This window comes from Patagioenas fasciata, chromosome 5 (genome assembly GCF_037038585.1).
Source record: "Patagioenas fasciata isolate bPatFas1 chromosome 5, bPatFas1.hap1, whole genome shotgun sequence".
Taxonomy (NCBI): Eukaryota; Metazoa; Chordata; class Aves; order Columbiformes; family Columbidae; genus Patagioenas; species Patagioenas fasciata.
The window spans coordinates 10,227,812-10,242,505 of NC_092524.1; the positions used below are offsets into that span (position 1 = coordinate 10,227,812).

Here is a 14,694-nt window from a genome sequence, read left to right on the forward strand (position 1 = left end):
ACCCAGACAAAACCAAGGCACATCAAGCACCTTTCAGGCAGCCATGGTTCTGGAAGATTTGAAGTAAAACCTGCCCAGCTGCCAGTACAACAGCTCTCCCTTGTGAGGCTTTTCCACCACAGAAATATGTGGTTCTTCCCACCACCAGGTTTGTTCCAAAATACAGCTCAAACCCACCCAAACATTCCAAACCCAAGGGAAAGGTTAGAAGACTGAAGAATTAGAAAACTATAATAATGTCACATTGGGGTATAAACTCAGATTATTTTTCAATAAATATTTTTCATCAGATGTATAGGTTAAGGCACAAATAGCCTAGAGACCTGAAATAGCAAACAGGTGTCCATGTTTGCAGAAACCTAGTGGTTTGCAGACACAAACAGATTCTGTGCATAAATGTAGACATGTTAGGCAATGTGGGAATTTTGAGAACTGACCAAAAATAATACAACCTTAAACACTGTAGCAGAGAAAGTGAGGCAAATTAACCCAATTTCAAGGGCATTAAAGGGGAATTTCTACTTTGTCCTGACAACATCCCAGTTAAACTCCATCACTGCTAAGGCTTTTAAGAGAGGAAATACAAATAGAATTGTTATTTGCTTAAGACAATCAGCTTCTACTGAAATACAGGGCGCTTCAAAAAGGTGGACCCAAATTGAAATCACTGTATCTCTGTTTCTGGAGTTGTTTTAGACCTGCACATTTGACCGCTTATTTAGTAACCAGATGTCTTTAAGCTGGAGATTTTCATGTGTGAGTTTCAAAACCTTTTCTTCTGAAGTACAGGAAAGAAATATACTGCTTTGAAACTGGGTCCATCTTGAAACACCCTGCATTTTACATCTTCACTTCTTAGAGAGCACCTCTTAGAACTGTGGTATTTTACTTTCTACCAAATCTACGATTTGCCTATAACAGAAAATAATGTAGAATTAGATTTATCAGCCGAAAGAGGAAAGAGCAACCACGTTCCCAAAATCCCAGGTTCTCACAACAGACATGGGAACCTTGGGAAGGACCTGAGCTGTAGGAGACAGGAAATTGCCTTATTGTCTGAAATCTGGTTTTTAGCAGCCAAGTGTTTAATCACGTCTTGGTAGCAAAAGTTATGTATTTCCTCACTTATCGGTACACAAACATTACCAGAGCGAAGCTGGAAACGTAGCTAACAACAAACCCCTGACAACCACATCTGGGGGCTCTCTGAGGCCTGGAGAAGAAGCCATAACAAAGCATGGACACAGGTCATGTGGGGCCCACACTGGAGCACCCCTGAATGGTGGAGGGACACATGGACCTGCTGCTTCACACAAACCCAACCCACTGCAAAGCCAGAGTTCCGTGTGGGAACACACCCCGTTGCAACCTTTTGCTTCATCCAAACTTAATTAAGCCACTTGCCGAGACAATAGTAGCGTTTTGTGTGAAAGTAACTGGGTGTCACTCCCTGTGGGAATCTATAAAATATCTAGGAAATCAGGTCAGGGTGGGACAGTTCCCTTCTGTTCACCGATTACTTGCAAAGCCATTAAGCAGGGGACACAGAAACAGCACGACGCTTTGAAGTACAGATGTAAAGCTACTGTCATCTTACAAGCCAAAAAACTTAGAATTCCCAAATGCCTGAAAACGTCTTAGTTAGGCTGTCTGATTATGTTACTTTGGCTGGGCTTCATTGCTTTTCATGACTGATAAAGCTGAAAAATCGTGTGTTTGTGGAAATGTCTGTAGGATAATAAAAATAAAGTGACTTCATTACCAAATCACATGCCAAGCATTTGCTTTTGCTGACGTAATTTGGCCCAATCTCAGTTTAAAACACAGCTCAAAGAGTCAAATGCTTTTTTTTGTTTCCAAAGAACCCTGTCTGCTGTGTGTCCTGCCATCACCCCAGCTTCTCCTCATCCCCTCTCTAAAATTCCTTAGAGATAAAAATCAATAGACGGTGATTTCTGTGGTTTCACTGCATGTTCGCAGGTAATTTGCTGCTTCTCCCCTTGTCTCAAACAAATCATCTTTACCACTTATTCTCATTAGTCCCATGTTTTCTACTACTTGGAAATAACTCTGTAAAAGTTACGTATTAAAACACTTAAAAATAAGTTTACAATGAAAAAACAGTGCAAGGCTTTAGGTGGCCTGTCCTAAAAGGCAAGAGCAAAAAAGCACAGATACCAAAATGAACAGTTTGTCCTTCACGTACACCAAACAATCCTAGATGTCACTAGAATACATGGCCCTGAATGCCCATAACATCTCCATAGTTTCTGGATTCAGCTGTACAAGCTGTACAAGCACTGTGTGTTTCGATCTGGGGGGAAGAAAAAAAACAAGCAAGCAGCTGAATGTCTTTTTGTGAAAAGCCACAACCCTTTTCATTCACTAAACTTCCTATAAATATGGCAGTCAACTTCTAGTTTCGAGTTTTATGACCTTCACAGGAATGCATTTTTATTATAATAAGCAAGTCAGCAATGCTATCGCATACATCTAAGATAAGTTTGGTGTGTTCATTATAAACCCTGATTATCATGTTTGGAAATCTCCCCATTTCAATTATTATTTTGAAGAGATTAGCAAATCCAGCAAAAGGGATGTGCCATCTGGATATTTGCTCTTTATAGAATAAACAGGTTAAAGTTTGCAATATAATAAGGATATTTTTGAGTTGGAGCACAACTAGCACTCACTTTTTTCATGTTACAATTCAATTACTCTCTTAAAAAAAAAGTATTTGTCTCAAGGGACACAATCAGTCACAGCACACAAACTCACTGGCTTCTGTACCAGTACACACAGCCATACAGCACAGCAGAAACCTGACTAAAAATTGTGAGTTGCCTCTGAAGTATCAACAAATGCCAGCGCTTCAGGAGGAAATTTAGCCACAATACCAGCAGGTTTATACATGCTGGATGATTTGCTTAATTAGGAGATGACTATTTGTTTAGCATTACAGCAGAAGGTGAAGAGAGGGGAGAGGAAGACATCTAGAATCCAACCTGCCTCATTTACCATGAGGGGCAAGACTGCAGATTAGTATGTTTGTAAACAACTGAGGAATGGTAAGAAGCCAATTTCTACCTAATAACAAGGAGAGAGACCTGGTATCTGCTCCCCATCCTGGTGATTATCCTATGGCTACAGAACACAGCAGCAGTCAGCACTGCCAAGAAGTACCTCTCTTCTTCTCAGCGCTGTGGGAAGGAGAGCACCAAGCAAGGAAGGTTTTATTAACTCCCAAAGCATTCATTTGGCAGTCTTCGCAAATGAAGACAATAGCCAAAAGAGCGGAAGGGGTTTGGCAGATAAAGACCATCCTGTTTTATCATCCGTGGGTACACCAGTGTGGTTTGTACAGGGAGATGAGTCTCAGAGCCAGAGCTGAGTCAGTCCCAAAGCTCCCAACCTCCATCCCCATTTCTGACCCAGAGTCCCTCTTCAGCTGACTCATATCCTGGCCCCCAACTCCCCTCCATCCCCCCTCAAGCCACACACTGTCTGTAATGCTGCCTCAGCTAAAGCGGCACCGTGGAGCCTTCCCTATGACAGAGATGCCAATGCCACCAAGCCCGGGCACGACCAACAGCACGTGACTCTACTGAAAAGAGCCATGGCGTTTTTACGCAAGCCCTGGAAATGCAGTCATAAATAATTTTAGAGTCATTCTCTTGCAATAAGTTTCCCAACAGGACTTTTTGGAAGAGAACCTAATCTATTAGAAAACAAGCTTTGAAAGGCCAAGTCCAGGAATGAGGAAAACAAGAGGTCAACAGGGACTGAGTTCAAGATCATTGCATTTGTTTTTAAGGAATCTATACGATAGATACAGACATACATATGATAGATATACACCTACAAATCCACATATGTATATATTTATACACACAGCACTCAAAACCTGCTTTATACTAATGTCTAGTTAGGCCATGAAACCTCTGCTTAAGCTGTGCAAGTCTTCTGCCCAAAAACCCTGCCCAAGGTGAGGCCTACCATAGAGACAGTGCTCGGAGGAACAAAGCCGTGAACAGGAATTGGCCAGTGCCCTCCCCACAATGCACAACACCATCATCTGAAATGGGCAACCCAGAAAGAAATGCTAGAGTCTACCAAGGCACTCAATAACTACACGTTGGCACTTTAATCAAAGTGTCCTCAGCTCTGCTCAAGCGTAAGCATGCGTTTTGAAAAGAAACAGCACACGTGTTTGAGGGGGAAGACAACATCACATTTGCATACTTTAGAGAATCAACACCTCCCTTCAGAGTAATTCGGGGATGTTTCCATGTGCAGCGATCTCTGCTCTTCTCAAACACAAATCTACAGCCCTGGGAGAGCCAGAATTTCAGATGCACAGCATGAACCAGGTCCTGCCCTCTGATACACACACATACATATCTCAGACATCATGGGAGCCTCATTTACATGTACAGGCACATATCTTTATCATTTACACATGTAAACTGCCAGTAAATCAAGTAAAGAACCTACAACATACAGAGAGGTTCAAATAAATATTTAGAGTACACTCACATATGTCTTAAATAGGCTATTGAATATATTGTGCGACTAGCTGGACGAATTCTTGTTCATCATCATATTATGTTTTGCATGTTCAAAAATTTAGAGAGACAGTCAAACTGCTGGCATGGTGAACAACATATGTTGAACCTTTAATCTTCTTCAATTGTCTAGTTACATTTCATTCCATGAAGAAACAAATAATCATTATAGATACTAAGCATGCTACCCTGAATTGATTAGTAAAAGATGAAAATGAGAGAGGAACTCTGCCAAGATAATCAAACTGTGCTGTTTTTCTAGACGTATTTGCAAAAATCACAGTACGGTTTCTAGAGTTTTGGCCACTTAGGACAGACTTCTGTTCCCCTCTAATACTGGTGAACTGTGCAAATGCCAGCTCCAGAGACATCTATTCTGAACGGAGCTCATTCCTATTTTACAAGTTCGTGGTGGTAGTGTATGTTTGATAGAGATCTAACACACATAGAATTGGGCTCTTACAGTTCCAAAAAAAGTTTGTTTCTTCCCCAATTTTGTGCATGTCTTTCTGCAGCATTTTGGTTTTTGTTGTTATTTGGTTTGGTTTTTTGGTGTTTGTTTTGTTTTGTTGGCTGGGTTTTGTGTTTGGTTGGTTTTTTGTTGGTTTGTTTGGTTGTTTTTTCTTCTACAAATAATTAAAGGGAAAGTAAAGTCCACAGTAAGCCAACTCTGAAATAGCAGGAAGTTTGAACTTTGAAAGTTGTTCAACTGGTTTTATTCATCCAGCTTAAAATCATATCATTGTAGAAACTCTGAAAGCTGTATTGGGCAATGTTCTTCAAGAGCAGTTAAGACACAGGATTATTGTTATTTAGTTGGAGCGGAATGTTTTCTATGTATAAAACTTGTGCATATTATGAGTAACTTAAGTGTGGTTAAGCAGTTTTTAAGCACAAAAATCAACAAGTACAGCATTCAGCTCTTAAATACTCTGCAAAAAAATGAACTGGTTTTGGGCAAAGCAGCAGGTTCTTGGTTTAAAAAATAAATAAATAAATAAATAAATAAAGGGGATACATGAGTAGTTTTGATCCCAATTGCATTTTATCTCTTCTAAAGAAGACTGGGAAGATTGCAAGAAGCCAGAGAGATTGCAAAGCTGTATCTGAGAAGAACTGTGAGCTACAGACTCAGCTACAGAGCTCATGGCCACAAAATCATATAAAGCCTTCAAGTCATATACTTCTTTAAAACAATGCCTACTAGCAATCTTGGCTCTGTTAACAGAACTGCAGTTGCAAAAATCCACTTAGCTCATCTTGTGATCCTATTTAACATGTAAGATTTTTACTGCAGGTTGATCTACTTCAACCAGTTGCCCCCAGGCAACTCCACAGAGGTGAGCGCTGGGCGCTGCTGTCAGGATTTAGCCCAGTAACTCCTGTTTGCCTGCTTCACTACTAAAAATGGTAGCCAGCATCACATGCAACAGAAGCTTAAAATTGCCAGTTGCACAAAGGGAAATTGTGGTATGTATATTGTAGCCTAATCTCTCTGCACTGGCATTTTGGTTGGACTGCCAGCATTTCTGGGAATTTCTTATCTGTAAGCCAGGCTGTCAGAGTCCACCACGGCAACCATCAGGGAGTCCACAGTCTTTGCCCAACATGTCTCCTCTCATTCCTGTTGCATAGATAGGCTTTCACAGCCGGCTGTGATTCATGTGTGAGGAATGTTTGGTAGATATCCCCACAGAGCCCGCAGACCACGGTTACTGCTTCCATTCGCAGCAATCTGAAGATTCATGTTTTTTCATTTGCAGCAATCTGGAGATTCATGTTTCTCTCGTTAAGTCAGTGATGACACAGTGAAGTGTGGGTCTGGGCGTGGTCCAGGTTCGTAGTGAACATCCACAAGTATTTCACAGAACATCTATGCACACTTTGTTCATATACAAACATTCTATATTCATTTGCAATTTGATCATACGTGCATCATAGATACGTCCATTAATTTCTACAAATGCTTACACCATGCCACTAAAAATAAATCTTTACTCTCAAAGAGCAGTAATACCATACTTTCAACCCTGCAGAAGGTGTTGATTAGCCTCCTGCTTGGCAGCCTTGTAAAGCATTACACAGGCTGTCTTTTATGTACCAATTGATTTCCGTGAGTCTCTTCACCGTATACAAAACTTAATCACTTTGCCTGAGAACTTTGCAGAACCAGGCCCTGGCTTTGTAATTTCACACTTGAGAGAGAAGTGCTTCATTTTTATATTTCACATGGCTCTTAAAACTCCTGTTTTGTTTTGCAAATACTTCCTCAAACTAACCATGGAACTCTGGAACCGGGGCTGTATGTGTAGGTAAGGTATACGTGGAGTATCTCCTATAATTTGTTAATCATCGGACACTTTCTCATTCTTTCCCTTTCCTGTATGTTTTCATGACAAAGATGCTCCATGACAGATGTTCAACGCCTTTTCAAAAGAACAAAAGGGAGGAAGGAAGGACAGGTCAAAAAGTGAAACAAAGGGAAAAAGGAAAGGAGAAAAACAGAGGCTGTCAGGAAAGCATTGCAAATAGCTGTAATGGCACTCTTCATTTTCGAAAGAAAACTGTAGTAAGGACATTTGTTATCTTAGAAAAAGTTAATAATAATTAAGAGCTTATTAAAAATTAATAAAAAAACCCAGAGGTCTTTATATGTACTGAAGATAACATGGCGTCCTTCTCCCTGTTTTTTTTGAGAAGTTTCAATGCAGTGTTGCAAAGAAGAAAGAGACCTTCAATGCTGCCTGTCTGCTGAGTCCATAAAATAACACTTCAGCGACAGCTTTGATTAAGATGTTGTCCACAGTTTGGGAGTCTAGTTACTAACCAGTGTGCTCTTCCTCCCTGTTCTACACAGTCAAATAGCTTCTTAAAACTTGTCCTTCTTGAGGCAACTTTTAGCCATCACTTGCAGTAAAGAAGTGAATTGCTCTCAGACAAAGCTATCAAAAATATTCTGTGATAGCTAGATTTAACAAGTGATATGAACTAGAGTATTTTGTGTAGTTTTATCAACTAGATTTATACCAGCGTTCAGTGGTTCTCCCTATCAAAACACGGCACTGCGTGGTCTGCTGAAGAGAAAATAATTTCCTGTCTTTACCACAACTAAGCAGACCATCTCCTTAAGTAACTACCACATAATTATCCAAATTCTGAACGCGAAAAAGCAGTTACAGGAAAGTATTTAAATCTCTAAGCAGAGCAGGATTTTCTCTTGCTGTCATTTAGCAACTAGAGTCAATGCCAGGTGACAAGGACAGATCCTCAGGCCTCTAAGTAGCACTTCCCAGAGAACAGTTTAGGAAGTGCTACTGAAACACATTTGACCAGTCCTTGTGTCTTACAGCACACACCAAGCAGCAAACAGAGGAGTCTGCTGAATATACTCTGATTTGAACCTTGCAAAACCCTGTTACATAAAGCAAGTAGTTCTTGTGAGCCTGGAATAAATGAAGCCCACGTACTGTCCCATGCGTTTACATTTCACGCCTGATTGACATCAATGTCTAAAGAGGGCAGAGAACTTTTCTGCCATGATTGAGGCAGACTGCAAAGCAGGGTGCTCTTAGGACCACTCTTAGATGCTGTGTTTCCACAAAACTTGCAGAACAAAACTATCTGAAAATTTGTCAAAATCAGTTGGTATCAGTCAGTTTCAAAAAGTGCATTAAAGGGAAAGTTACATTGCATGTGATGGTATAAACTTTGCTTCTGCAGAAAAACAAGTTTAAAAGATTCTAAGCTATGAAATGAAAACTGAACTTCTCCACTTACCTTAGTGTTCATACAAGATTTGCCTCGTTTATATTCTTTGTGACTTGCTCTTTTATCAAGCTTGTTCCACAAAGCTTTGGCTTTCCATGTGGTCACTCTTGACTTCAGTTTGGTGTAAAAGTTTCTATTGTCCAAAGGATCTAATTCAAGTTGGCGAGTGAGAATATTAAAGGCCTGAATGGTACCTTTACATGTTGATGCTTGTATAAAGTTTTCAAATATCTGGCCAGCTTGACTGTATTTTTCATCATCGTTTTCCCCCATGTTACAAGAAATGTGTTGAAAAGGATTAAGCTGGAGCTCTTGCGCTGGGGTACAGGTGATCGACACTACCAAGTACTTCCACGCATGTTACTCCTGAAAAAGACAAACACAGGTCATATTAAAGCAAGTCTACCTGACAAATTAACCCCACAAACTGTATATCCAATAGAAAACAATAAAATACAATAAAAACCACAGGATATGGTGACTGGATAACCAGGTGCAAAGCTAGTAGTGGCATCCACGGCAAGTGTTACAAGTAAACATAATACACTTCTGCTGTCATGGCATGGACTTCACAAAGACTGCCATAAAAACCCTCCAAACTCAAGTCTACTGCTGGCCTACAACCAGCTTCACTGAGAGCCTGAGGATTTATTTAATTTTTGTTCAGTGATAACAAGCAACAGATGAAGCAAAACCAAGTGTCCAGATGTTTTCCCAAGCAGAATTTATGTCACATCACGCACACCTTTGGTAACACTTTGGTCTTAAAAAGTCTTAGAAACCTGCAGCCAAAAGTCAACACTATTTGAGGGAGTTTCCTCCCATTGCATGAGCTAGGCCCAAGAGTGCAGCTTAGCCAAAGCAATTTAGAATTGGCACAATTACTTGCCACGAGCAAACACACAAAACAGGCTCAGCAGAAACACTATCACAAGTTACACCAGAACTGAAGACACAGAAAACAAGTAACCACAGAGAGCTGCCCTTTTTCTAATTCTCTTGCCAAAACGAGAAAGGGTTCAGTGCTTTAGTGCATAGAAAGGAATTTTATCTCCATGTCTCCGCATGTTAAACACTGAAGTTATGCGTTTGGAGTCTTACCTTGTCATGTGCTGATGATATAAAGTAATGATGTTTGGCCCACTAAGCCCCACTGGCTTTTCCCAGTAACATGATCACTGTCAAACTGGGCCTGATATTCCAGATAAATACCCTTAACATTCTGTAAGAGCAATGCTATTCTAAATTAACATAAGTTCGCAAGAACTAAAATACTTTTCATTGTGGCACTCCCTTATCCTTCTTTAACCTTGCTCTCAATCTCTAACGGGAGAGTCAGCCAAGATACACTGAAAATATCCAAGCGGCTTTCACTTTTTCCAAGAAAATTGTTACAGGTTATGTATAAACTTGTCCTCAGGAAAGGGTCTACCTGGACATAAGTCCAAAGATTCAAGTCACGGATTCTTTTTCTTCCTATTAAAGAATTGTCTGCCAGTCCAAGAACTCAAAAACTAAATCAATGCTTGCCTAACCTCCCACATAATTTGGAACATCATCTGTTGGCTGATAGTTTTAGAATAAATTGTTAGAAAGGCCTTTGAAGTTATGCTTTTTAATTTAACACTGTCCACAAACTAGTCATTCTCTGCTTGCATTTCCTTCAAAGAAGAAAAGAGAAAACATAACCGGTGTATTTAAGTAAAGAAGAGACCTGCCATGTCTACCTTACAATCCTCTAATACAGAAAAATATTATGCAACTTATTAAAGAGATCCCATGGGGAGATACAAGGAAGCATTTGGAATACTCACATTCCCTGGCTACACTCAAAATAAATAACCTTTGTGTGCACATCATCAGTCTGTTGTTGGTTTGTGGGTAAAATAAATTGCCAATGTTGAGAGTTTGTACATTTTCTTAGACTAAATGTCATGATTAAATATTTGGTGCCAAGAATAAGTCAGGAAATTTTTGTTTTCCCCTCTGAATACTCGATTTATAGTACGCTCCATCCCTTTTCTGAAGAGTTTTGTGGCTTTGTGAGGTAAACGCACAAACATTTTATATGCCCTGACTTCCAGAAGGTCTAATTTTTCAAGAAACTGAGTGCCATGAACTCCCATTGACTCAAACGGAGTTGAGGACGTCCAGCACCTTTCCAGGTTCAACTGCTCAATAATGAATGAGCAAACCCCTCCAACATCTGCAGGCCGGCAGGAGGGAGCCCAGCACCACCCTCACCAGCTCTGGCTACACAGCAGTTTTGGGGTCAGTCCTAAACCAGCCAACAGGTCCAGAAGTTCCTAGAGGAAGGGGAAAGGCAGAGGACTGCCACACGGAAAGGCTGGTGTATGTCCGGGCTTCAGCTTTACACACAAGTGCTATTATATTACAAGCAGAAGGCAACACAGAGCAACTGAAGATAGCAATGGCATAGAGTAAGATGCTACAATGCAGCTTAAACAGCTTGATACACAAGCACCCCAGAATTCAAGATCCATTGGAAAAAAACAGAATAAAAATCAAGGATAAACACTTACTTTACCCGACTTCCATACCTGCCTGAGATATTTTTTATAATAGAAAAGCTGACATGGTTGTTTTTTTTTTTTCTCAAAACAATTATGAATAGCTTCTTGGGGAGTGGGGAAGTGTCAGTGAAACGTTCCACTTCGGACATTTCAGCTCAGGGAGTGGCAGCCAGATTAGGTTTTCTTAATCACTATAAACTCACGTTGCTACTGCCTCAGTGCTACCAAAGACTCTGACTGACTGAACAGCTATAAAAAACAAAACAAAACAACTTCCTCTCCATTGTTTTCATTAGCTCACCACAAGACTGTTATATTCATAGAACACAAATATCTTTTAAAAGCTAGCTCTGGCATAATTGATAAGTGAGTCTGATCACAAGTGCTTCCATTTAATGTCTTTTCTGCTCAAAAGAGAGATTTTCGTAGTCTCAGCTGTTTCCATCCGGCAAGGAAAGAGGGGAAAAGGAAGGCCAAAAGAGAAGAGCCATATCTGAACCAACCAAAGAAAAGCAGCATGTGCTAGGGCTGATAACGTTGAAGACAAGACAGAAGAGGTGGTTGGCAGGAGCCACTGCAGGCAAACAGAAGGAGACGAAAACATTTTTAGCGCGATGCAAACCAGTGGCAGTCGGTGTTGCACACACACAGAGCAGACCTGGGCTTCCTCTGCCTTCCCACCACAGAAGAACATCCAGAACACCCTCCCAGCCTTAACATCTCCCTCCTCCAGCACAGCAACGCCAGGGTTGACGCTGTTCCTTTGGGGCACAGAATTTTCTCCTCGTGAACTTCCGAAACACTCCCATCTTGTCCACACTGCAAAGCTCTGGAGCGGCATCTCAGCACAGACATCTGCTCACCAGCAAAGCATTTCTCATCACTGTGTCAGAGGTCATGTTCTCAAAAAAAGCTACATTTTGTGGTCAGAAAGGCAGGGTGAAACAGGAGACTCTGGTTACTTGGGTTTCTGGCTTGCTGGAAACACCACTTTTTTCCTTTTTTCTGGCACGAACGCTGTGCTGACAGATGACACAGAGGAAGACGGTGCTCTAAGTATATGCAGCTCATGGAAAAGGATGCTTTTGTTCTGAGGAGCCACCAAGATTTCACTGCGGTATTGTACCTAACTCACTACAAACAATGCAGCAAGGACAAGAAGTTGAGCTGAGTAATGAAGCATAAAGTTCGCTGTTCTGTAACTGTCTCAAAGACTTAAGACACAATGCATAAACTGATTACCTGTAGTGGGAAAAAAACAACAATGACAAAAAAACACAACACACAAACCCTAAAATAGTGTTTGAGGCAATACAGTACTTGAGTTCTTTAGTATTACCCTTTTTCTTCCTTCATCATACAGATCATTCTAGGGATGAAACATGGCTCCAAAAGTCTCAAAGTGAGCGTTGATGCTGAAACTGCAGACTACGCTTTTCAAAGTGACCATTGAACTTCCTTTGGAAGCACAACCCTAAAATATAATGAAGTTTATTTGAAACTTTACTGACGTGCTACAGAGCCCAATAAAAATTTGGGCCACAGAAAGGAAGAGAATGACAGAGCAGGAAATAGTCTGGACAAACAGTTAAGTCAGAACTGAAGCATCTACGGGTTAGATTCACAGCTAACAAGAACTGTCACTTTAGGTTCCATGCACATGCAAGAATTTGGCCTTCCAGACAGCTTCCCGTGGTGCCACAGGGTCTCTGGAGGGCTCCCAGACACCGAGAAGAAGAAGGGCTGCATTTTGACGATTCCTGCTACTGCAATAAGTCAGCCCAACCTTCTTTCTGTCTCCAGGCCAGGACAAACTGGAATGTGAGATAAGAAAGTCAGAGAACTGCTGCTCATGCCTGGTGGCTACCCAAGGAGAAAGTCAAGATCTTATTACAACTTAAGGGAAAGCGGTGCAAAAGGGGCAGAGAGAAAGTAGAAATTAAAGCGATGGTGCATGTACAGATGTACGCATGAGAAAGCAAACGCCTCCAGTCTTGGTTGACATTTTCTGCCAGTGAAACAAGCTCTGTTACTACAGATGATTTTGAGAACAGTGAAAAAAATGCCTCCACTGTCAGTGTAATTCCATTTATTATCACCAGTTAAATGGATGTATGGAGCTGGTTCACATCTGCACATGAAACCTTCCAGCATAATACAGCAAGCAAAAAAGTTGACATATAGGAGTCATTAAATGAACATAAATTTTTGACACTAGTACCATGTGTATTGCTTGTCAGCAGTGCTTTGAGGTAGGATACTCAAGAATTAAAAACTTTTTGGCTTAGCTGTCCCACTGGAGAGAGAAAAACTCTAATTTTAATTCAAACTTTCAGCACTTAAGTCCTTCCTTAGCCCCTTAATGCTCTGTTTCTATTCTTTGAGAACATGTTCCTCAGGGAGATTGGAAAATAATTAAATTCCTAGCATTTCAATACCACTAATCCTGATTCCATATTCAACATAGCACTAATTCTGTCATGTTTACCAAGAATAAATTCTTTTATTAAGACTTCAGTTTGGCATGCAGGATACATTTATTGTTTGGTTAAGGTTAGAAGCATCAACGGAAACGAAAGATTGGATTTTACTACAGATGCTGCAATCATTTACTTTGGCCCTTCCTCATCACCAGTAAAAACTCCAGTATTTCTGCTGTCTCTTCCCTGACATAACTGTCTGAAATCTTGGTACCATTACAATAAGTGAAATCTGCAAGTGAGACTGGCTGTGTTGTGGGATCTTCTAGGTTTTTCAACTTAGTTTCTGCTCACACTAGGCACTTAGTTTTCATGGTGACCATTTCAAATATAAATATTTCTATCTGGAGGAAACATGGCTTTTTGGTGGTTTGGTTTCTTTGCATGTTTTCCTAGAACTGACATAAAAGGAAAAAAATGTTTTACATGAGATTCTTGGAGCAACTGAAGCACTCCCTTGTTTCCTTATAAAACGAGTTAAAAACACAAAAGTACATTTGCCTGAAATATTTGTTTTCTATTGGTAACAAATAGAAAACACATTTCTTAAGATGCACAATCCGAACAGAAACATCAATGAACAGAAACCGCTTCTGAACAAAGTCTCGCAAACAGCCTCTCTCTATAAACAGCCGGATTACTTCTCTGTATTTTTATAAAAAGCTGACTGCCACAGAACTCCTGCAAAATAACTTTTCAGGCCAAGTATGGAATTCAAAACAGCTCCTACCGAGACACTCTGTGCCTATGAACTTACAAGGTTACCGTACACGCTATCAGCTTGTTTTGCCGAAGTTATATGAGACATTTCAAACACGAGCCTTCCAACAAGTGCTGCTGTGCCGGGTTAACCTGCTACATCTGGAATCATCCCACAATAAAAAATAGCTGGAAGCATGTGCACGAGTACACTAACACTTCGCAGTGAATATTTTAGGTATGTTCACAGGAATCATAAAATAAAACTACCTATCTGTAGGATTTTATCTGCCACACCAACTAAGCCACATTCCACACATTTTAAAGTTGAAAGCTTTAAGAACAGCCCACTTTGTTTCTTGATGTTACTGGTCTGAGCTTTCCAGGTTTACCGTGGGAATGCACAATGACACTGAGAAGTAAAATGAGACCAGCCACAGAAGCCAGCAGCTTGCACGTGTCTCCACACACACACGCACCCAGCGCTGGCACGGGTGACACGCGGGATGCCGCCCAAGGGCCCACACACGTCACCCCAGAGACGGAGGCTCGAGCACCTGCCCCTGCGGTGGCCACTGATGGGACCCCAGCCCTTGGCTTTGCCAAACGGCCACTCCTGCAACCCAGGGTTCAGGTCACACAGAACAG

General features: G+C 40.9%; 1 protein-coding gene across 16 annotated transcripts in view; it reads right to left on the bottom strand.

The window, feature by feature from the left end:
- Nucleotides 1–14,694, bottom strand: part of MICAL2 (microtubule associated monooxygenase, calponin and LIM domain containing 2) — a 132,903-nt gene that overhangs the window by 100,688 nt on the left and 17,521 nt on the right. For all 16 annotated transcript variants that reach the window (XR_011739267.1, XM_071808893.1, XM_071808890.1 and 13 more), the window contains exon 2: nt 8,343–8,699. Coding sequence is in view for 15 of the 16 variants with exons in the window: in XM_071808893.1 (XP_071664994.1) it covers nt 8,343–8,606 (264 nt within the window). In the remaining variant the exon portion in view is untranslated. The remainder of the gene's footprint in view (nt 1–8,342; nt 8,700–14,694) is intronic.